The 25,852-nt window shown below is 36.5% G+C and overlaps 2 protein-coding genes across 5 annotated transcripts in view; one reads left to right on the top strand and one right to left on the bottom strand.

Annotated features, from left to right (window-relative positions):
* Window positions 1–25,852, top strand: part of LOC100371226 (6-phosphofructo-2-kinase/fructose-2,6-bisphosphatase-like) — a 50,217-nt gene that overhangs the window by 5,568 nt on the left and 18,797 nt on the right. For 2 of the 4 annotated variants that reach the window (XM_085497246.1, XM_085497247.1), the window contains exons 2-4: window positions 309–415; window positions 18,120–18,242; window positions 24,372–24,468. In XM_085497246.1, the coding sequence (XP_085353372.1) occupies window positions 309–415; window positions 18,120–18,242; window positions 24,372–24,468 (327 nt within the window). Of the gene's footprint in view, window positions 1–308; window positions 416–11,737; window positions 11,833–12,333; window positions 12,735–18,119; window positions 18,243–24,371; window positions 24,469–25,852 lie in introns of those variants that run through there. The other 2 variants (XM_085497248.1, XM_085497249.1) reach the window with 2 other exon arrangements.
* LOC100371534 (ubiquitin thioesterase OTU1-like) lies at window positions 9,964–11,761 on the bottom strand. Its single transcript, XM_002739903.4, has 2 exons — window positions 11,637–11,761; window positions 9,964–11,456 (listed from the first exon to the last, which is right to left on the bottom strand). Exon 2 carries the CDS (start codon window positions 11,440–11,442, stop codon window positions 10,525–10,527), a length of 918 nt encoding a protein of 305 aa, XP_002739949.1. The 5' UTR covers window positions 11,443–11,456; window positions 11,637–11,761; the 3' UTR covers window positions 9,964–10,524.

Genomic DNA, 25,852 nt, shown 5'->3' with positions numbered 1-25,852 from the left:
GTGAATTAAGTTTCCTGATCTTGATGTGTTATTTCAAATTACATTATTATTAAATCAACAAAATCTCTAATGGCTGAGACATTAGCAGCTCTACATGCTGTGGTTGAATCCCAACCCTTAGTGATCATTTTCAGTAGTTGAGAAAGAACTCCAATCCAGACATTTGCCAATGTTGAACAATGTTCTTAGATAAGTGCAATAGGACTGTTCAATTTACAATCTACATGTGTGTAAAAACAAATTGATCCAAGTTATGTGAAATTTACAATATCCTCAATACTTTCCAAATATTTATATCTGCTTCACAGGTTGTTAACTGTATTAGGATTACACTATTACAGAATGCCAGGTCAGTGTGCCACTATGAACCATAGGATTATCATCTCACACCAGAACCTTACAACAGATTTCACTTGTGAGTACATACATTTATTTATTTATGTAAATGCATTACATTAAGTCGCAACACCATAAATATGCATTTGGCTTTTCTGAGAGTGATGGGATATACAAAATCATTATTTGGTCTATAATGTGTATGGTTTTTTGAGGTGAAAAAGGTCTATGATGGGGTCTGGGGTCTTACTTCTTGGTCGCACACCCTACCAAACTGGAAGTTCAGTGCCTCCCCGAGCTTGTGTCATTAGAATGGCTGCAGTCTTAATTGAAAAGTTTTGACAGGACTGTTGATACACTAGATTAACAACTCAGCAATGATTTAAACTAACCAATCATATATGTTCTTGCACATGCATGTACATGTAAAAGTGTTTGTGGGATAGTTTTTTTTGTATAATCAAATCTAATATAGTCATGATGGTTGACCAGAATTTCTGTTTGTTCACAATGAATATAAGTTCTGTCATGTACATACATGTATAAGTACCCCAGCCAGTAAAGAGACCATTTATTTAAGTACTTCACCAGATAGTTTAATATTATGTGTGATTTTATTCAGAGTTAGCTTAATTACTGAAATAGCAGACAGATGCAATATTGTTTTGATAAGAGTTTTCTGTGAGTTTTATAAACTTCAATACTGGATCACATTGTTTTCATCTTGTGCATTTCGAAAAGCAGACCAATATTACGGTAGTTGCCAGACTTTTTGTTCAAAAGGCTAATTTTAAATTTTGAATTAATTTCAAGTATTTTCTATTTTTACTTTATATGCCTCTAACACTCTACTCTAAGCACACTAGAGTTCTTTCTAAGCTTTCTTTGATCTGAACTGTTATTAAAATTAAATTTTATATAGCAGTGGAACAGTTGACATAATGCTACTGTATGTAGCAGTGGAACAGTTGACATAATACTACTGTATGTAGCAATGGAACAGTTGACATAATACATGTACTACTTTATGTAGCAGTGGAACAGTTGACATAATGCTACTGTATGTAGCAGTGGAACAGTTGACATAATACATGTACTACTTTATGTAGCAGTGGAACAGTTGACATAATACTACTGTGTGTAGCAGTGGAACAGTTGACATAATACTACTGTATGTAGCAATGGAACAGTTGACATAATACATGTACTACTTTATGTAGCAGTGGAACAGTTGACATAATGCTACTGTATGTAGCAGTGGAACAGTTGACATAATACTACTGTGTGTAGCATTGGAACAGTTGACATAATACTACTGTATGTAGCAGTGGAACAGTTGACATAATACTACTGTGTGTAGCAGTGGAACAGTTGACATAATACTACTGTGTGTAGCAGTGGAACAGTTGACATAATACTACTGTATGTAGCAGTGGAACAGTTGACATAATACTACTGTATGTAGCAGTGGAACAGTTGACATAATACTACTGTGTGTAGCAGTGGAACAGTTGACATAATGCTACTGTATGTAGCAGTGGAACAGTTGACATAATACTACTGTGTGTAGCAGTGGAACAGTTGACATAATACTACTGTATGTAGCAGTGGAACGGTTGACATAATACTACTGTATGTAGCAGTGGAACGGTTGACATAATACTACTGTGTGTAGCAGTGGAACAGTTGACATAATCCTACTGTATGTAGCAGTGGAACGGTTGACATAATACTACTGTATGCAGCAGTGGAACGGTTGACATAATACTACTGTATGTAGCAGTGGAACAGTTGACATAATACTACTGTATGTAGCAGTGGAACGGTTGACATAATACTACTGTATGTAGCAGTGGAACGGTTGACATAATACTACTGTATGTAGCAGTGGAACGGTTGACATAATACTACTGTATGTAGCAGTGGAACGGTTGACATAATACTACTGTATGTAGCAGTGGAACAATTGACATAATACTACTGTATGTAGCAGTGGAACGGTTGACATAATACTACTGTATGTAGCAGTGGAACGGTTGACATAATACTACTGTATGTAGCAGTGGAACGGTTGACATAATACTACTGTATGTAGCAGTGGAACGGTTGACATAATACTACTGTATGTAGCAGTGGAACAGTTGACATAATACTACTGTGTGTAGCAGTGGAACGGTTGACATAATACTACTGTGTAATAAAGCTTGGGCACTCTACTCGGGGAAAAAGGTTTAATAATTTTTCATTTATTCAATATACATGTAATATTTTTAAGGCATTGTTTGAAACAATGTATGTTTCTATTCACATACATGTACCAGTACATGTATCATATATATATAATGCAATAAAATATCAAGCCGTATATTATCATGCTGTGGATGGAATGGTATTTTGTTTTTAGTACCGTACCCTTATTCACTTTAATTCACAGTATGGCATACAGATTTATTATGACTTGTTGTACTTTCATTTTCTCAACCTGACGTAGACAAATAATATGACTTAATTATGGGGGTTCCCATTCCCAGTCATAGTTGATTTTCGTAACTCTTTTCTGAGTTGAAAGAGCGCCCCCATCCAAGACATAAATTACTTTGTTTTTAATAAGCATTAACCAGAAACTAGTGATACTTCCAGCACCTACGATTGTACTTCCCATGGACACACTTGTGTGGGCACCACTGATCACATGGAGTACTTCCCATGAACACACTCATGTGGGTACCACTGATCAGATAAAGTACTTTCCATGAACACACTCATGAGGGCACCACTGATCACATAGAATACTTCCCATGGACACACTCATGAGGGCACCACTGTAGTAGTAGTAGCTACACCTAATGTCATAATGACAGCAATTCCAAACTGGCCAGTGAGACCATGGTCTCCACTCCTCCCATCACTTTTGGTAAGCAAAGGTTGTACCGGGTATTGTCAATACTGACACAGATTACTGCTAATCAGTCAAGCACTGATCCAATTGGAGGCTCTCTAGCAATTGGCAGGTAAGATGGGTTTTTCTAGCTACATGTAAGTGTCTAATCCCAACTGGACCTTGTGCTTCTATGAATATGCTTGGGGCAGTGTCATTATGCAAACTGTAAAATACTTACAAATATTTTCGCTGTAGTTTATTTTAACTGAAAAGACATTTTGGTTGTTTTGTATGGAGTTTATTTTAACTGATTTTTGATGAATTGATTGTAAAATTTAGGGAAAAATATATTCGCTGGATTTTATTTTCACTGAATCATCCATTTAACGAAAATAAAGTATTTTACAGTAGTGAACAAGGGGAGCAGTCGTGTGTGCTATACACATCAAATTACTAAGGAAGTAAATACAGTTGTGCAACCATGATAAAAGCTCTACAAAAAATGTTCAAACAAATCCTGAAAAATGTACAATAGTTATACCCTGACAACTGTATTCTTACACCAATACATAAACAGGGTAACTATCTCAACTCTAACAACTACCAAGGTGTATCAGTCAACAGCAACATTGGCAAAATATTCAATGCAGTACTAAACAGAAGCAAACACCGGACAACAGATCATATCATCACACTACATACCATGATTAAAAATACCAAGAAGGAAAAAAACTATACTGCTGATTTATCGATTTAAAGAAATGCTTTGATATCGTGTGGAACAAAAGATTGATGTAAAAAATATATAAATGGCAACTTATATAAGTTGAAATCATATACAACAATAAGAAATACAAACTAAAGTTGAGTGACAGAATAACAACATCATTCCATATACACAATGGAATGAAACAAGACTGTCCACTAAGCCCAATACTGTTCAATATATACATCAATGACCTTATCGCTGAACTAAACAAACAACCATTAAATCAACCATCATTGAACAAGAAGTCAATCCCATGCCTACTATACGTAGATGATATTGTACTTATGTCTGAGAGTGCACCAGGACTATGAGAATTGGTGGATACTACCCACAACTATTTGAATAAATGGGGATTACAAATCAACATTAAAAAGACCAAATGAATTATATTTGCAAAAAATGGACATCACACAAAAAAAATGTGTATCAAAGTTGGGAATGAGGAATTAGAAAAAACAACACATACATGTATCTTGGAGTGACGTTTAATACAAATTGTTCAATGGACAAGTTATCTAACAAAGCTAGGAAATGAAAAAGGCACAACTCAGTGCCATATTCTTACATACTGTAAATTGTCTCACCTTTACTATTCACGGATAGTTTTTTTTTTTTGCTCAACTATGTAAAAACCTTTATTAACTTGTTAACCAAAAAAGAATGTCACATTATCAGGGACAGAGAGGGTGTGTGTGAAAAATGTTGGGGGGTGCCCCTCCAAAATCGAGCTGAAACCTTTTGTCAGCAAAATTTTCCCCTCAAAATGCAGGAAATATCATTTTAGAGGGTTTAGATTTAAAAATCTTGAAGGGGAGCATGCCCCGGACCCCCTAGTAAAGTTGGTGACCAGATCTTGCCCCTCCATGTAAAATTTTGTGCTGCCACCTCTGAAGTAAGAGTGTTCCCCGATATAAAGGTTCACCCAGGTTACATGTACACATACATATATACCTGAGATGCTGATTTTTTATGCTGAAGTTATGGACATTGTATTACACAAATGACCACGTCCATATTTCAGAAACCTCGCCCACTTTTGAGAAACCACACCTAAATTGTAACTTGATGTTCGATTAACATTATACATTTTTATTTTTGTTGAATGTCCAAATTTAATAACTCATACTTTAATGAACAGTTAACTGAACTTTAACACATTCTTCAAGATAAAGATATCAAATAGAAGATAAAGTTCAAATCTAACAGAGGTCAACCCAAGGTACATATATACCGAGTATCAATCAGAGTATAGATTTTCAAGAAAAAAGTTAACAGTTTTCACCAATAATGACAAAAATATTTGCTAAAATTACATAATTGAATATATTTTCACCAAATCTTAATAAAAGTCAATGCAAGGTACATGTAGACATGTACTAAGTATCACAGCAATTGGAGTACATTGTAGCTGTTTTCAAGGAAAAGCCAAAAATAGCATTTTCACCAAAAATGACTACTAACAGACGCTGGTAACCACAATATCCACAACCCACACTACATGTACATGTACTAACAGACGCTGGTAACCACTCTATCCACAACCCGCACTACATGTACATGTACTAACAGACGCTGGTAACCACAATATCCACAACCCACACTACTTGTACATGTACTAACAGACGCTGGTAACCACAATATTCACAACCCGCACTACATGTACATGTACTAACAGACGCTGGTAACCACAATATCCACAACCCGCACTACATGTACATGTACTAACAGACGCTGGCAACCACAATATCCACAACCCGTACTACATGTACATGTACTAACAGACGCTGGCAACCACAATATCTACAACCCGCACTACATGTACATGTACTAACAGACGCTGGCAACCACAATATCCACAAGCCACACTACATGTACATGTACTAACGGGCGCTGGTAACCACAATATCCACAACCCACACTACATGTACATGTACTAACAGACGCTGGTAACCACAATATCCACAACCCACACTACATGTACATGTACTAACGGGCGCTGGTAACCACAATATCCACAACCCACACTACATGTACATGTACTAACGGGCGCTGGTAACCACAATATCCACAACCCACACTACATGTACATGTACTAACAGACGCTGGTAACCACAATATCCACAACCCACACTACATGTACATGTACTAACAGACGCTGGCAACCACAATATCCACAACCCACACTACATGTACATGTACTAACAGATGCTGGTAACCACAATATCCACAACCCACACTACATGTACATGTACTAACGGGCGCTGGTAACCACAATATCCACAACCCACACTACATGTACATGTACTAACAGACGCTGATAACCACAATATCCACAACCCACACTACATGTACTAACGGGCGCTGGTAACCATAACCCGCACTACATGTACATGTACTAACAGACGCTGGCAACCACAATATCCACAACCCACACTACATGTACATGTACTAACAGACGCTGGCAACCACAATATTCACAACCCACACTACATGTACATGTACTAACAGACGCTGGTAACCACAATATCCACAACCCGCACTACATGTACATGTACTAACAGACGCTGGTAACCATAATATCTACAACCCGCACTACATGTACATGTACTAACAGACGCTGGCAACCACACTATCCACAACCCACACTACATGTACATGTACTAACAGACGCTGGTAACCACAATATCCACAACCCACACTACATGTACATGTACTAACAGACGCTGGTAACCACAATATCTACAACCCGCACTACATGTACATGTACTAACGGGCGCTGGTAACCACAATATCCACAACCCACACTACATGTACATGTACTAACAGACGCTGGTAACCACAATATCCACAACCCGCACTACATGTACATGTACTAACAGACGCTGACAACCACAATATCCACAACCCACACTACATGTACATGTACTAACACTAACAGATGCTGATAACCACAATATCCACAACCCACACTACATGTACATGTACCAACAGACGCTGGCAACCTCAATATCCACAACCCGCACTACATGTACATGTACTAACGAACGCTGGTAACCACAATATCCACAACCCGCACTACATGTACATGTACTAACAGACGCTGGTAACCACAATATCCACAACCCGCACTACATGTACATGTACTAACAGACGCTGGTAACCACAATATCCACAACCCACACTACATGTACATGTACTAACAGACGCTGGTAACCACAATATCCACAACCGCACTACATGTAAGGGGTAAAATCATTGCCAAATTTGGTCAATTTCCTGTGTGTCACAAACTGCTGACCTCTTGTCCTATTCTATTCAGAGGCCGCTGGCAATGCTCTGCTGTTTGTGATGCAGTCTAAGGGAATAGTGCATTCTGGGTATCATGGTACCAAATGCAGTATAAAACATGGCTAATTTTCCCCTGATTTAGAAATTACTCTACATACCATTTCAATTATGTTTATGGCAGATTTTCTTAGAACATGCTATATTCTTGTATTTTGCCTCTCAAATTTCTCTCAAATTCAACAAGAATACTGCACTTGGATACTAGTTGGCTGGTGGTTGGTACCATCCATCAACATGACTGAGTAGTGATGCCAAAAATGAACAGTATTGTTATGATTTATTTTATTAATTACCATGCCAATCATTTTTTTATTTTAACTTGCCTGAATGACAAACATTTTGTACTAATTACTACTGGTGTAGAACCATGCCTTGACTTAATTATTGCAATCAAACATTACATGTTACTGTAGAATACTTTATTTTCGCTTGGAATTTATTTTCGCTATTTTCGCTGAAGGGATGATTCCGAAAAATAAAATCCAGCGAATATACTTTTCTTCCTATATTTCACATTAAACTCATCAAAAATCAGTGAAAATAAATTCAAAGCAAAAGGCCCAGAAAGCCTTTTCAGCGAAAATTAATTCCAGCGAAAATAAAGTATTCCACAGTAGCTCACTACCATACATTTGTTTTTAATTCTGATTCAAACTGGCTCATTTCGGTGTTGTTTACTGTTGAACAGGAACTTTGTCATGACTTGTTTTAACAACTGTTTCCCAGAAACGGATTACATATTTCATTCAATCTCTGCATACTTGATATTGGTTGCACAATTACATTTTTGTGTGAAGCACACAAGGGAGGTAATGAGTTTGTCCTTAGTTTTTGTCTAAGCAAAATCTAATTTTGATACATGCTTACCTTTTAATATGCAACCATGAAAAGTTTTTTAGGCCATGTCTGCACACATGAAACCACTGATTTGCATATTAATTGTCTCATTTCAGCTTCTGTAAAAATCTCAAGAATGTTCCAGTAGGTTTTGATCAAATTTGGTTCTTAGGTTCCTTGGCGTAATGTGCAGACAATAAGTCTTTTAGTCTGTCAATGTTTTCTTGCTACAGGAAACTATATGTGTAAATGGTTAAATACTTCATACAATTAATTATATATACAATAGTTACTGTATTTACTCTATTTGTAGCATATATATCTACATGTATGGTCAAATTAAATCATTTTCTAATGATGGAGTATACAATAAACACAACTATTGGTCACTGTGTGCTTTTATAAGACAATTAAGCAATAATGAACGACCCACCAACCCATATATGTGGAACATATATACGTGCGAGGGGTAAGCAGTAGTCGTATTGTTACGCCAACAGTGATTTTAATCTGACTGTATAAACAAGCCATGCATGGCACAGTCCCAGTTAGTTATTATATTTAAGATATATAGTTTTGTTTATAGTAATATAGCTGGAATATAACCATGTCAGGAATATGATTTTTTAACATTAAAATGATTGACATTTGTATCTGATTGTCAAACAAGTACTTGTCCATATTGAGAGATATTGCTCTGGAACAGCATTCAAAATCAGCCATTTTGAATACATGTATATATATAACATGATGTATAACGAATATATAAAATTTGAATATAATCAGTCAAAGCATTTAAGAGATATTCCTCTAGAAGCCCAATCATTAAAACAAAATGGCCACGATGTGCATCAGGAACCTGTAATGTCTAATGTATGTACCAAGTTTGAACGAAATCCATTCATAAATGCCAGAAATGCTTGATACTTGATGATGTTTTAGCACAAAAATGACCATATCTGTTTATCTATGACATGATGTATATTGAATATTTAAAATTTGAATATAATGAGTCAAAACAAGTCGGAGATATGGCACGAGAACCACATTCATTAAAACAAAATGGCCGCAAGTCGGCCATTTTGAATTTTATCTGAAAAACAAAATTATTTGCATCAAGGTCATATAATGTCTAATGTATATACCAAGTTTGAACAAAATCCATCTGTAAACAGCTGCGAAATGCTTGATTTTGATGATTTTTAGCACAAAAAAGGCTGCCATTCAGCCATCTTGAGTCAGATCGTGAAACACTCACGCACGCACGGAGGTCAAAACATAAGTCCCTGTTTTCGGACTATGTCCGAACCGGGACTAATAAAAAACACACCTAAGAAGAGCACAGATACTTTCATTTGTTTATGCAAACTGTGCTCGGATTGTGATATTTCACCGGGAAGTAGACGTACTTTCGTTGATCTCATTTCGCAAATTGTGTAGTAGGACTGTAGGTACTACGGTACTCACTACAAAGCAGATCAAATGCATCTCCCTGTACTCATAGACATAACGCCACTTCTTTTATCACGTTTGCTTGGATAAATCACGATAGGGCAACCTAGTCAAGAGGCCACCAAGCGGCATCAGTCGCTGAATCTAGACTTTAGTAGTAGATACTTGATATCTAATAATTTTTTAAATAGTTTATCTATTATTCGTTTTCAAAAACATTGTATTCCTATCAATGGCACAGGACCTTGATGGTCAATAATGGGATATTATCGTGAATAATATGCTGCAATGACGTCATAAAATAAACTGGTATTGATAATGCTATAATAGGGAATAATAATCGGTTTTATCACAATGTTTATTGACAAATCTTAGATTTTTAATTTTATAAAAGAAACTTTATACATAAATTTGACAAAATCGGTTTTTCACTTTTGAAATATAAATTATACAACATTGAAGAAAACATTGCACGATTATACACATTCTGACAACAAACTTACTGATATACAAATGTACTAGTATTTGGAAGATCATATATGAATCATAATTGTTTAAAATTTACATTTTATGTTACTGCATGTACAAACACCTACGAACACTAAGTAAACCAGAAATGTATTGCATTTATTTTGTCACACACTCTTGCATATCCATGATAAAAATAAGTTTGTACCTGCTTCAAGGTGTATGTGTATATTAATTGAAAATTAAAATGAATACGCATTATAATATACAAAATGAAAGAACTGAACACATTTGACTTCAATTACATGTATAAAATACTATATTCATCACAGATAGGAACAGTTACTAAGAATAGTGGAGCATTTGACTCCTTAAATGTTCTCATAAAAGAGTTATCAGATTATATACATTATAAAAAAAGATTTGATTACTTTCAAATTTCTCCAAAGTTGGTATGTCCAGTTTTAGATGCATGCAGAGTGGCTTCAGCTGGTCCTGTTAGGCCAGTATTACAGACAATACAACGCATCTTGAAATTAGACAAGTTAGTATAATGTTTCATAAGTCGAGCAGATTCTGCTATTTCCATTGCCTTAGCAAGTACAGTGTCATCCTGAGTGGAGAAGACTCTTTGGAGTGGCTCTTCAGGGTCACCTGTCTCCATAGCAAGTGGATCATAGTGAATCCCATCGTAGATTAATATAATTCTTTTCTTGTAGTTCATGGCTTCCCCGAAACGGTCAACACGGACTGTTTGTATGTCAGCGACAGCAATCTCCACAGAATACACTTTAGAGAGAATGGAGATTTCAATAGCACCACCCCATGTTTCGTCACTCAAAATCCAAGCTGAGTAGTCATGGGTATCTTTTCCAAGAAATGCTGAGTTGTACTTTACTGGATCTGATGATACAATTCTAGCAATCAAATGTCGAAGGTCACGTGCTCGACCAGTTGATATTTCTGGTGCTTCCATGAGGAAGCTTACACTTGTGAAGAGACACGAATTATCTGCAGGAACTGATATTCTTGTCAAACGTCTTTGAATGATAACTTCTGAATTGTCAGTTTTTGTGACAAGATTACTTGCAATTTTCCCACATGGCGCCTCCTCCACAATCAAGGTATCTCCCGAGCGAAAAGGTAGCGTTGAAAGTTTCGTGTTTGGGTTTGTCACATCAGTTTCCTTCGGCGGATAACCCTGAAAGATTTTCTGGGAGCAAGCTGGAATTTTCGTTAACTCCTGAATTTTTTCCAAGAGGTGTTCTACAGTTGAATTCAATGTCAAACCTTCAACAGCGTGTCGACCATGTTTTGTCTGACAGCGCAACGATAAGCGTTTATCCGCCATAACAGAAGTGGCACCTATACGCAGGAACAAAGTAAAATGTAATGTATTTGTTTGAGAACATGATACGCGTTATTTAGAATATACCGCCACCAACGACTTTGTCAACAACATTTCCAACCAGACAACGAAGATTACCAGCTATTTTTCTACATAGTTGCTAGCTTAATCATCTGATACAATTCTATAATACTTACTTTATTGAAAAAGAGGTCGGTATTTCATAGAAAACACTGCAAGGCGAAAACATGCGATTGCATGCGAGACTTCTATTTCGATCCCAGCAGCTGCTTTGTGTAAACGTCACGGGACGAGTCAAACATTTGTGATGACGTCATGAAAAGCGGGAGAAAATGTCGACTGTCAGACAGCGAACACCGCTCCTAAAAGCAGGTAAACAACTTGGTATATCGTTATTGATTTTAATAATCATCATTTAGCAGTTTTACCGATTATTCTGATATCTATTTTTTCAACATTCAGGCTTGGTTGGTAAAGACTGTATTCCATTGAAAAAATATTCAATGCACGTCCTTGATGTGTGTGTACAATGAATGAGTCAATGCAATTGTTTTATTCTCTCTCCACTAAAATGTGTTATGTTCTTTAAGTTCCGCATAGATCATTTTACATCGGCAAGGTTTTATTTATTTGCGTCCCCTTATGATTAGTCCGGTAACACCCGACTAATGTGTGATTACAGTGTACGAGGGCAGTATACTCTAATCACCTTACTTTTCCCTCACGCCGCTAATATAATAAATGCATGGCTAAGCAGGGATGACCTTTACCTGTGGAAAGCTGGCCACCAATGGCTGGCCAATGCCGTTTGCTGTTTGTTATTATCATGCTAAATAAAGCACACGCCATCTCGTGACTTAGGATCTATTTGGCGATACGTCACTGAAGCATGTGCCGGGAACGTGAACACTTTTTACCGGCGTTTCTGATTAGAACAGTTGGAACTGTCGAATGTATATCGGCGTCGTGGTGTTAAATTTTAAAACAGCTGTGATACGTCAACATCGAAGTGATCTCGTTATCTGCAAATTTATACAAATTATTAGAATTTTGGAGCTAAACTAGTCGAATATTTGGTTATACCGCCGCAGAGAGACTGTGGTTATATGCATTTACTTGTTGGGGTTATTGTTTACATTATAACACCACCACCACTGGGAGTTTATATACAGCGTGGAGCCTCTAGTTGCCAGTTCTCTATTCACTCTTGATCAAGTTGCTTGTTCTGTTGACTGTATTCCTGACCATGCCATTGCCAAGTAGATACATTAATTGTAAGTTTGTATATTTTTAACAGTCTTAAGCTTAGACCATACATGTGCTTAATGTTATACATGTAATTCTGCATGAATGCATCAAATTGCAATTTGTCAACCAATTAATTAATTAATTCTTTCATACCCAGCAGCTTTCTTTTCTTCAGAAATCCAAACCGCTTAGGAGATAATAATTAAGTTTCCATTACAAATAAACATTCTCATTCATTTTGTGAATTTGTTAGTAGTGTCATTATTATGAGGAATGTTATCTTTCTGCATTATGATTTTTAATGATTGATGAGTATTTCATAGTTCTGATTGTCATTCTCTTTACTCTAACAAACATTTAAATGACCTTGCAATTTGACATTTATACAGTTTTTGTACTTCTTTGTCTGGACATTATTATTAGTACTGGGCTACAACAAGCTACTTCTGTTTTAGACATTTATTGTTTTGTGACTAATTTATTGTGAGTCTCTGACAATGCTAAATTTTGGTAGCTGCAGTAATTTTCTTAGGCAGCTTTATGTAAAAGGTCACAATGACTTTCATCAGATTTAGATACCCTCAAATTCTGGTTTGTCAAAAAATGTCTTGTATCAGTGATTGTCTCATATCTAGTGATTGTCTTGTGATCAAGACCTAAATTCAACTCCCAATCCGGTAAATTCTCCAAATTCAGAGATAGTATAGTGTTTCTAGACAGTTGTCTACTAAAAATAACATGTTCATGTAGTAACTGACAAATCATTTCTGCTGGTAGAATAGTGTTTACCTGTTTTTTTTCCCTATTTTTTCTGATTTTATTCCAATTCTAATCAATAATCCCTTGCCTTTGACCATGATCTGCCTCACTAGATTCCAGATGTTCTGAAAAAAAAAAAATACAATTCTTTAAAAATGGATGCAGCCTTTGAACTTTATAATACTTTATAAAATGCTTGAGCCGCTCTACATGTATATATGTAAATAGTATTTATGTATATGCTCTTTGTTTACCATGCACAACTCTCATGATGAAAACTTGGCATCTTTCCCTTCCTGGTAATTAATGTATTTAGGTCAGCTCATACATGTATATGACCTGTATTACAGTATTGGATTGTGTTTGAGGTTAGTATCAACTATTCAGTATAACAGAAAACCATGTTGTGAAAGTTAAGGGTATCTGATGTGTTTTAATGGTAGCCATAGCAGTGGAGTTTAATGCTTTGACAACCTCATTGTTAAAATACTTAAATCTTGAATAAAAGAAAGAAGTTTATTGAAATATTACTAAATTTGTTTTTACACATATGCTTTTCATGCATATTTCATCTAAAAATTGTTGAACTTAAAAGAACAGTGAATGTTTGTACCATATGACACATAGGTTAATAGTGTATTATCTGTTATATTTATACTGAACTTTTCATAACCTACAAAAGTACATGTATATTAATTTCTATAGTAATGTCTATCTGAATGAGTATATTATTAGTAGTAGAGATTCATTAGTTCAGCATTGTAATACCATGAACAAACTAATGAGTCATTAACTGCAAAGTCAATATGACCTACACCCCTCTCAAAGAACTCAATGAACCAACCAACACCATTTTGTACACATGTAGTAGTGGGGGAATATATTCACATATATTCTACATTAAAAAATATACGCACTATAGCGTTCATAATAAATAAAATATAAAAATGAAGCAGAGCATCATGGGTATTGTCTATTTAACAGTGCACAAACTCCAAAATGACGGGTAGCTAAGCCACTTTACAATCACTGAATTTCTACAATTTATAACACACATAATGCAAAAAACACATTTATTCACAATTCTGAATGCAAAATGTTATAACTGTAGGTTTATAGTATTTGAAGACTGAATTTTATTTTTCTGTCACTATTAAAATGTTAATTTTGTTTATGTTTCAGCTTAACCCCATGCCTAAAGAAGGCAAAGGATTTCGCATTTTGTTTTTGGAGTAACTCGCTGTTTTAAATGACTTTTCTGCTGTTGTATATCCATGAACATATCACCTTGCCCGTAAAAATATAAATTTTTGTGTTCATTGGTGGAATGTTAGGGGATGTCAAGCACTGAAGGTTCAGTAGTGAAATGACTTGTTTGTTCATGGTATTATAATGTATTGTTCCTGGTGTATGTACAGAAAGATGGTCACCAGTTTTCAGTATGCAAATGAAACTCGAGCATGAAACATCTTGTTGGGGTGCTCCGCAAAATCACTCTTTTCGACAATCTTAATGCCTGTAGTGCGTTATATTCATGTCGCACATAACCATGAATATATCCATGATACAATTTTGATATTAATTTACAAGTTCAGAGCAGTGTCAGTCGGATTTTCATGTAAAAGTGATGGTAAAGCATGATTCAAACAGTCGTTCGTTGAATGCTTAAAATGACTGTCAATCATGGGTTTATGCAAATGCAAGTTGTTAATGGGCCATTCCAGTTTATATCTGCACCCCCTGTTGATGTGGTCGGATTTCCAGCACTGTATGATGAGGAAAATACCCCGGAATTCCAACTGTATATGAAGAAACAGAATCTGGAAATCCAGACGAGTATGGGGAAAAAAAATCCTGGAAATCCAGGCAGTTATGGCTACTAAATAAAATATGGCCTAGTTTATCTCGCCACATACCGGTTGATGAAGTTGGATTTCCAACAGTATGACTAAAAAAACTTGGAATTGTGACTGTATATGGTAAAAAAATTGGGCCAGTATGAGATAGTTATTACTGAAATTAGATAAGGATGATGGCACGAATGAGCTCATCAACACCGTGAATCAGGACTAGTTTGAATTTCCATTATCAAATATAAAATTTTGAACTTGGTAAATTAGCATATGATGAGAGTTATATTTGGAAATCCTACTCTGTATGGTGGCACAATGGAACTCATCAACACCATAAGTAGGAACTATAGTTTTGGATTTTACATTACTGTATGGTGAATGGTGATTTGGAAATAAAACTTTGTATGACTTGTACACCCATGGAAATTATACCCTGTATGAAGTAAACACACAAGCTCATCAACAGGGGGGTGCAGATATAAACTGGAATGGCCCAATCCCAGAGTTGTTTGTTCAATCTCTAGGTATGCTTATGTAATCATGGAGTTGATGAAGTGGTATCCTGAAGCTAATAAGAAATGATATGTTGATAGTTGTTTGTTCTACCACAGTATTTAAAGGGCGTGGCCGACACTCCAAGAAGTGGTCTGGCCCTGGTCTACCACGAATTACTGTAAAATACTTTATTTTTACTGTTTTTGCTGAAGGGATGATTCAGTGAAAATACAAATACAACTTTTTTCCTATATTTCACATTCAACTCATCAAAAATCAGTAAAAATAAATTCCATACAAAACACCTAAAAAGCCTTTTCAGCAAAAATTAATTCCAGCTAAAATAAAGTATTTTACAGTACAAGATAAAAACAATAAATTTGCTACACTAAGCCCTGATTTGTTTGATTACAAGCTAGATTCCTGCTACGTTAAGACCAAACATAAACAAACTCAAGGTATAGCAATAGCATGGCACCTCTCTACCCAAGTTTTTCCTTTTTATTCAATATTATATATACAAACGGCAAATTACTTGTATATTGTTGCATTTTAAGAGTTTCAACCAGGGCTGATGTTTCGACCTGTGGCTCTCTTCTATAAAATAAATGATCTTCAGTTATTTGAAACAAGTACTGCTGCGGACATTAGTGAAGCCATACAGAAATATCTGCCAATCAGATCAAGCAAACAGTGGTGGTAACATACAAGAGAGCAACATTTACCACTTTTATTGTTAATATACGTGATGGACGGAAGAGAGATTTTCTTTCATCTTTCGTTGTGAAATTCACAATAGCAACCGAGCTCAGACGTAACAAAAACACAACCTGGAAGACGTATGATTTTAAGAAAAAAAATGTTCAAATCTAAGGAACATAAAGTTAATTAGTTAAACAAATCTGTTTTAGATCTGCTTTGTCCCATGTTCGTGTATCTACTCTATAGATGACTTTCCCGGAAGTAACAAGACTGGGGTGCAACAATACTCCTGCTTTGTCAGGCTGAAAAAAACAAACATGAAAGTCGTCTATCCCACCAGCATACGCTTCCACACTGATCGGGTCGCTGTAGTAGAGCGTACAGCAGATCCAATCGTAGACAAAATAAATTTGGTTTGCTGTCTACAACATGCATCAATAAAACTCTACATTCTGTTACGCCGCTGTATACTGGTTCTGTGCATCCAAATAAGTTGGGTCAGTCTTCTCTCGCGTTCCACTTCCTGTGGATGTCTCTTCAAAATGTCAGCAGCAGAAATTGTGTGTTCGTAAACAGCAGCTTAACAGAGGTCACATGTTCTAAGGACTGTCCCTCCCAGTACGTGGACGCAATTGGGTCTAGCCGAAATGCAAACATGTGAGATTAACCTAAATCAGCTTAAATCTTAGCCTGTACTTCATGTAGTGTGAACACTACTAATGTATGGCTGTAATTGCACAGTCATCTAACTCTGTTTATTCTGGAGTGGAAAATAACGATTTTTTGGGCCAGTAGACGAAACACATTGAGTGACGACACCATTTTGCATGGGCATTTAGATACCCAATTACTGAATATTTTCACTCTGTGGCCAAGATCATTTACCATTGAACTCTACTTAGGATTTTACCTAAATCTATGTTGATGGACTCTATTATGCATTCCAGATTTATACCCAATTAATAGCAAGCCTTTGCCTTCAGCCTATAACAGTCCTTTGAGCCTTTTTTAGTGTGTGTTGTTGTCGTTGCTTGGGGCTCAATTCCCACATGTGTGCAGGTGGCGATCCTTCTGTTTTTATATCAAGTTTCTCAAAAACAGTGGCTGCAGTGAGTTTTTTGGCACAATTTTTTATGGTCAAGAAAAAAATAACACTTGTAAGAAGACGCTATTGTTCAACTGTCATTGAATGCAGGTCACAACCATTACATAGGGGTGAACAGATTATTGCACACTAGTATGTCAGTGCTTGTATGACAAAATAAAACTTCTATTTAGTTTCAATTTTATATTGAAAAATTAATTGAAATTAGAAAAAAATAAAAAAAACATGCATCTGAAGTATTTTTAAATGAAATACTACTTGAAAGAAAAATTATGTTTTTGGCAGCTAGCCGCGCCCATTCTTTTTCAACAATGGAAAACCAAAAATTCATCATTTCTCGTATGTGTAGATGCTCTAATGTAGCTGCATCTTCCCTGCTTTACAGTACTTGAATTTTAGGGGTTTGATGGTAAATGTTTCTTTTATAGCTTTTGTTGTGTAAATGAATAATGGTTGTAGTACAGTGTAGTAACAAGCCTGTCTCTGTTCTTTTTCAGCGTCATGTCCTATAGCTCATCCTCAAACAGTTATTGCATTGGTAGGTTTACCTGCAAGAGGTAAAACTTATATTGCAAAAAAGCTAACCAGGTACCTCAATTGGATTGGAATACCTACCAGAGGTGAGATTTATTCTTCATACAAATCCTAAATTGACAGTACAAACAAAAAACATTTGGTATGGTTCTGACATGATGTACCTTTCCTTTAGTATGGTTCTGACATGATGTATCTTTCCTTTGGTATGGTTCTGACATGATGTACCTTTCCTTTGGTATGGTTCTGACATGATGTACCTTTCCTTTTGTATGGTTCTGACATGATGTACCTTGTCTTTGGTATGGTTCTGACACGATGTACCTTTCCTTTAGTATGGTTCTGACATGATGTACTTTTCCTTTGGTATGGTTCTGACATGATGTACCTTTCCTTTGGTATGGTTCTGACATGATGTACCTTTCCTTTAGTATGGTTCTGACATGATGTACCTTTCCTTTGGTATGGTTCTGACATGATGTACCTTATCTTTGGTATGGTTCTGACTTGATGTACCTTTCCTTTAGTATGGTTCTGACATGATGTACCTTGTCTTTGGTATGGTTCTGACATGATGTACCTTTCCATTGGTTCTGACATGATGTATCTTTCCATTGGTATGGTTCTGACATGATGTACCTTATCTTTGGTATGGTTCTGACATGATGTACCTTGTCTTTGGTATGGTTCTGACATGATGTATCTTTCCTTTAGTATGGTTCTGACATGATGTACCTTTCCATTGGTTCTGACATGATGTATCTTTCCATTGGTATGGTTCTGACATGATGTACCTTATCTTTGGTATGGTTCTGACATGATGTACCTTGTCTTTGGTATGGTTCTGACATGATGTATCTTTCCTTTAGTATGGTTCTGACATAATGTACCTTTCCTTTGGTATGGTTCTGACATGATGTACCTTTCCTTTGGTATGGTTCTGACATGATGTACCTTTCTATTGGTATGGTTCTGACACGATGTACCTTTCCTTTAGTATGGTTCTGACATGATGTATCTTTCATTTGGTATGGTTCTGACATGATGTACCTTTCCATTGGTATGGTTCTGACATGATGTACCTTTCCTTTGGTATGGTTCTGACATGATGTACCTTTCCATTGGTATGGTTCTGACACGATGTACCTTTCCATTGGTATGGTTCTGACATGATGTACCATTCCTTTAGTATGGTTCTGACATGATGTACCTTATCTTTGGTATGGTTCTGACTTGATGTACCTTTCCTTTAGTATGGTTCTGACATGATGTACCTTGTCTTTGGTATGGTTCTGACATGATGTACCTTTCCATTGGTTCTGACATGATGTATCTTTCCATTGGTATGGTTCTGACATGATGTACCTTATCTTTGGTATGGTTCTGACATGATGTACCTTGTCTTTGGTATGGTTCTGACATGATGTATCTTTCCTTTAGTATGGTTCTGACATGATGTACCTTTCCATTGGTTCTGACATGATGTAACTTTCCATTGGTATGGTTCTGACATGATGTACCTTATCTTTGGTATGGTTCTGACATGATGTACCTTGTCTTTGGTATGGTTCTGACATGATGTATCTTTCCTTTAGTATGGTTCTGACATAATGTACCTTTCCTTTGGTATGGTTCTGACATGATGTACCTTTCCTTTGGTATGGTTCTGACATGATGTACCTTTCTATTGGTATGGTTCTGACACGATGTACCTTTCCTTTAGTATGGTTCTGACATGATGTATCTTTCATTTGGTATGGTTCTGACATGATGTACCTTTCCATTGGTATGGTTCTGACATGATGTACCTTTCCTTTGGTATGGTTCTGACATGATGTACCTTTCCATTGGTATGGTTCTGACACGATGTACCTTTCCATTGGTATGGTTCTGACATGATGTACCATTCCTTTAGTATGGTTCTGACATGATGTACTTTTCCATTGGTATGGTTCTGACATGATGTATCTTTCCTTTTGTGTGGTTCTGACATGATGTATCTTTCCTTTGGTATGGTTCTGACATGATGTACCTTGTCTTTGGTATGGTTCTGACACGATGTATCTTTCCTTTGGTATGGTTCTGACATGATGTACCTTTCCATTGGTATGGTTCTGACATGATGTACCTTTCCATTGGTATGGTTCTGACATGATGTACCTTTCCTTTGGTATGGTTCTGACATGATGTACCTTGTCTTTGGTATGGTTCTGACATGATGTACCTTTCCATTGGTTCTGACATGATGTATCTTTCCATTGGTATGGTTCTGACATGATGTACCTTATCTTTGGTATGGTTCTGACATGATGTACCTTTCCTTTAGTATGGTTCTGACATGATGTACCTTTCCTTTGGTATGGTTCTGACATGATGTACCTTATCTTTGGTATGGTTCTGACTTGATGTACCTTTCCTTTAGTATGGTTCTGACATGATGTACCTTGTCTTTGGTATGGTTCTGACATGATGTACCTTTCCATTGGTTCTGACATGATGTATCTTTCCATTGGTATGGTTCTGACATGATGTACCTTATCTTTGGTATGGTTCTGACATGATGTACCTTGTCTTTGGTATGGTTCTGACATGATGTATCTTTCCTTTAGTATGGTTCTGCCATGATGTACCTTTCCATTGGTTCTGACATGATGTATCTTTCCATTGGTATGGTTCTGACATGATGTACCTTATCTTTGGTATGGTTCTGACATGATGTACCTTGTCTTTGGTATGGTTCTGACATGATGTATCTTTCCTTTAGTATGGTTCTGACATAATGTACCTTTCCTTTGGTATGGTTCTGACATGATGTACCTTTCCTTTGGTATGGTTCTGACATGATGTACCTTTCTATTGGTATGGTTCTGACACGATGTACCTTTCCTTTAGTATGGTTCTGACATGATGTATCTTTCATTTGGTATGGTTCTGACATGATGTACCTTTCCATTGGTATGGTTCTGACATGATGTACCTTTCCTTTGGTATGGTTCTGACATGATGTACCTTTCCATTGGTATGGTTCTGACACGATGTACCTTTCCATTGGTATGGTTCTGACATGATGTACCATTCCTTTAGTATGGTTCTGACATGATGTACCTTATCTTTGGTATGGTTCTGACTTGATGTACCTTTCCTTTAGTATGGTTCTGACATGATGTACCTTGTCTTTGGTATGGTTCTGACATGATGTACCTTTCCATTGGTTCTGACATGATGTATCTTTCCATTGGTATGGTTCTGACATGATGTACCTTATCTTTGGTATGGTTCTGACATGATGTACCTTGTCTTTGGTATGGTTCTGACATGATGTATCTTTCCTTTAGTATGGTTCTGACATGATGTACCTTTCCATTGGTTCTGACATGATGTATCTTTCCTTTGGTATGGTTCTGACATGATGTACCTTGTCTTTGGTATGGTTCTGACACGATGTATCTTTCCTTTGGTATGGTTCTGACATGATGTACCTTTCCATTGGTATGGTTCTGACATGATGTACCTTTCCATTGGTATGATTCTGACATGATGTACCTTTCCTTTGGTATGGTTCTGACATGATGTACCTTGTCTTTGGTATGGTTCTGACATGATGTACCTTTCCATTGGTTCTGACATGATGTATCTTTCCATTGGTATGGTTCTGACATGATGTACCTTATCTTTGGTATGGTTCTGACATGATGTACCTTATCTTTGGTATGGTTCTGACATGATGTACCTTGTCTTTGGTATGGTTCTGACATGATGTATCTTTCCTTTAGTATGGTTCTGACATGATGTACCTTTCCATTGGTTCTGACATGATGTATCTTTCCATTGGTATGGTTCTGACATGATGTACCTTATCTTTGGTATGGTTCTGACATGATGTACCTTGTCTTTGGTATGGTTCTGACATGATGTATCTTTCCTTTAGTATGGTTCTGACATAATGTACCTTTCCTTTAGTATGGTTCTGACATAATGTACCTTTCCTTTGGTATGGTTCTGACATGATGTACCTTTCCTTTGGTATGGTTCTGACATGATGTACCTTTCTATTGGTATGGTTCTGACACGATGTACCTTTCCTTTAGTATGGTTCTGACATGATGTATCTTTCATTTGGTATGGTTCTGACATGTACCTTTCCATTGGTATGGTTCTGACATGATGTACCTTTCCTTTGGTATGGTTCTGACATGATGTACCTTTCCATTGGTATGGTTCTAACACGATGTACCTTTCCATTGGTATGGTTCTGACATGATGTACCATTCCTTTAGTATGGTTCTGACATGATGTACTTTTCCATTGGTATGGTTCTGACATGATGTATCTTTCCTTTTGTGTGGTTCTGACATGATGTATCTTTCCTTTGGTATGGTTCTGACATGATGTACCTTGTCTTTGGTATGGTTCTGACACGATGTATCTTTCCTTTGGTATGGTTCTGACATGATGTACCTTTCCATTGGTATGGTTCTGACATGATGTACCTTTCCATTGGTATGGTTCTGACATGATGTACCTTTCCTTTGGTATGGTTCTGACATGATGTACCTTGTCTTTGGTATGGTTCTGACACGATGTATCTTTCCTTTGGTATGGTTCTGACATGATGTACCTTTCTATTGGTCTGGTTCTGAAATGATGTACCTTTCCATTGCTATGGTTCTGACATGATGTACGTTTCCATTGGTATGGTTCTGACATGATGTACCTTGTCTTTGGTATGGGTCTGACATGATGTACCTTTCCATTGGTATGGTTCTGACATGATGTACCTTTCTATTGGTATAGTTCTGACATGATGTACCTTGTCTTTGGTATGGGTCTGACATGATGTAGCTTTCCTTTGATATGGTTCTGACATGATGTACCTTTCATTTAGTATGGTTCTGACATGATGTACCTTTCCATTGGTATGGTTCTGACATGATGTATCTTTCCTTTGGTATGGTATGGTTCTGACATGATGTACCATTCATTTAGTATGGTTCTGACATGATGTACCTTGTATTTGGTATGGTTCTGACATGATGTACCTTTCCATTGGTATGGTTCTGACATGATGTACCTTTCCATTGGTATGGTTCCGACACGATGTACCTTTCTTTTGGTATGGTTCTGACATGATGTATCTTTCCTTTGGTATGGTTCTGACATGATGTACCTTTCCATTGGTATGGTTCTGACACGATGTACCTTTCCTTTGGTATGGTTCTGACATGATGTACCATTCCTTTAGTATGGTTCTGACATGATGTATCTTTCCTTTGGTATGGTTCTGACATGATGTACCTTTCCTTTGGTATGGTTCTGACACGATGTAGCTTTCCTTTGGTATGGTTCTGACATGATGTACCTTTCCTTTGGTATGGTTCTGACATGATGTACCTTTCCTTTGGTATGGTTCTGACATGATGTACCTTTCCTTTAGTATGGTTCTGACATGATGTATCTTTCCTTTGGTATGGTTCTGACATGATGTACCTTTCCTTTGGTATGGTTCTGACACGATGTACCTTTCCTTTGGTATGGTTCTGACATGATGTACCTTTCCTTTGGTATGGTTCTGACACGATGTAGCTTTCCTTTGGTATGGTTCTGACACGATGTAGCTTTCCTTTGGTATGGTTCTGACACGATGTACCTTTCTTTTGGTATGGTTCTGACATGATGTATCTTTCCTTTGGTATGGTTCTGACACGATGTAGCTTTCCTTTGGTATAGTTCTGACACGATGTAGCTTTCCTTTGGTATGGTTCTGACATGATGTACCATTCCTTTAGTATGGTTCTGACATGATGTACCTTTCCATTGGTATGGTTCTGACATGATGTACCTTTCCTTTTGTGTGGTTCTGACATGATGTACCTTTCCTTTTGTGTGGTTCTGACATGATGTACCTTGTCTTTGGTATGGTTCTGACATGATGTACCTTGTCTTTGGTATGGTTCTGACATGATGTACCTTTCCATTGGTATGGTTCTGACATGATGTACCTTTCCATTGGTATGGTTCTGACACGATGTACCTTTCCTTTGGTATGGTTCTGACATGATGTACCTTGTCTTTGGTATGGTTCTGACATGATGTACATGTACCTTTCCTTTGGTATGGTTCTTACTTGATGTAGCTTTCCTTTGGTATGGTTCTGACATGATGTACCTTTCCTTTGGTATGTTTCTGACATTATGTACCTTTATTTTTACATGTAGTGTTCAATGTTGGAGAGTACAGAAGAAGTGCAACAGAATGTTACAAAGATCACAACTTTTTTAGGGCAGACAATGAAGAAGCACAGAAAATACGAACGTAAGCAAAAACATAGTTATGTTTGATTTAAGTCTCGATACTAAATTTTAAATTAACAGTATACATGTAGTTTATGGCAGCCAGTAAAATTCTGCTTATTAGTCCCCGTTCGGACGCAGTCCGAAAACGAGGACTTATGTTTTTACCTATGTGTGTCTGTGCGTGCGTCTGTGCGTTCGTCCGGACCTGTATCTTAACCTGTAATGCCTGGACCAATCACAATCAAACTTCACACATACATCATACATGATATTATACATATGCACGTCAATTTGTTTCACGATCTGATTCAAGATGGCCGAGTGGCAGCCATTTTTGTGCTAAAAATCATCAAAATCAACCATTTCTCGGCTGTTTACAGATGGATTTTGTTCAAACTTAGTTTATACATTAGACATTATGGGACCTTGATGCAAATAATTTTGTTTTCCAGATAAGATTCAAAATGGCCGACTGGCGGCCATTTTGTATTAATGAATGTGGTTCTCGTGCCATATCTCTGACTTGCTTTCACTGATTATGTTCAAATTTTAAATATATTCATTATACATCTTGTCATAGATAGATATATTGGTTTGACGATCCTATTCAAAATGGCCAAATGGTAGCCTTTTTTGTGCTAAACAATCATTTATGGATGGATTTTGTTCAAACTTGGTACATATATTAGACATTACAGGTTCCTGATGCACATCATTTATTTTTCAGATCGGATTCAAAATGGCTGTCTGGTGGCCATTTTGTTTTAATGAATGGGCTTCTAGACCCATATCTCCGACTTGTTTTGACTGATAATATTTTCAAATTTTAAATATTCATTATACATTATGTCATAGATAAACAGATATATTGGTTTGACTATCCTATTCAAAATGACCGAATGGTGGTAATTTTTGTGCTAAAAAATCATCAAATATCAAGCATTTATGGGTGGATTTCGTTCAAATTTGGTACATACATTAGACATTATGGGCTCCTGATGCTCGTCGTTTTATTTATCAGATTGGATTTAAAATGGCTGACTGGTGGCCATTTTGTTTCAATGATTGGGCTTCTAGAGCCATATCTCTTAAATGCTTTGACTTATTATATTTAAATTTTATATATTCGTTATACATCATGTTATATATATACATGTATTCAAAATGGCTGATTTTGAATGCTGTTCCAGAGCAATATATCTCAATATGGACAAGTACTTGTTTGACAATCAGATACAAATGTCAATCATTTTAATGTTAAAAAATCATATTCCTGACATGGTTATATTCCAGCTATATTACTATAAACAAAACTATATATCTTAAATTTGATAACTAACGGGAACTGTGCCATGCATGCATGGCTTGTTTTGTCTCCATGAAATTACATCATATTTGTTGCT

Source organism: Saccoglossus kowalevskii, chromosome 3 (assembly GCF_978046115.1).
Source record: "Saccoglossus kowalevskii chromosome 3, keSacKowa6.1, whole genome shotgun sequence".
Lineage (NCBI taxonomy): Eukaryota > Metazoa > Hemichordata > Enteropneusta > Harrimaniidae > Saccoglossus > Saccoglossus kowalevskii.
The sequence above is the reverse complement of the archived record's forward strand: the minus strand, read 5'-3'. Positions and strand labels throughout refer to the sequence as shown.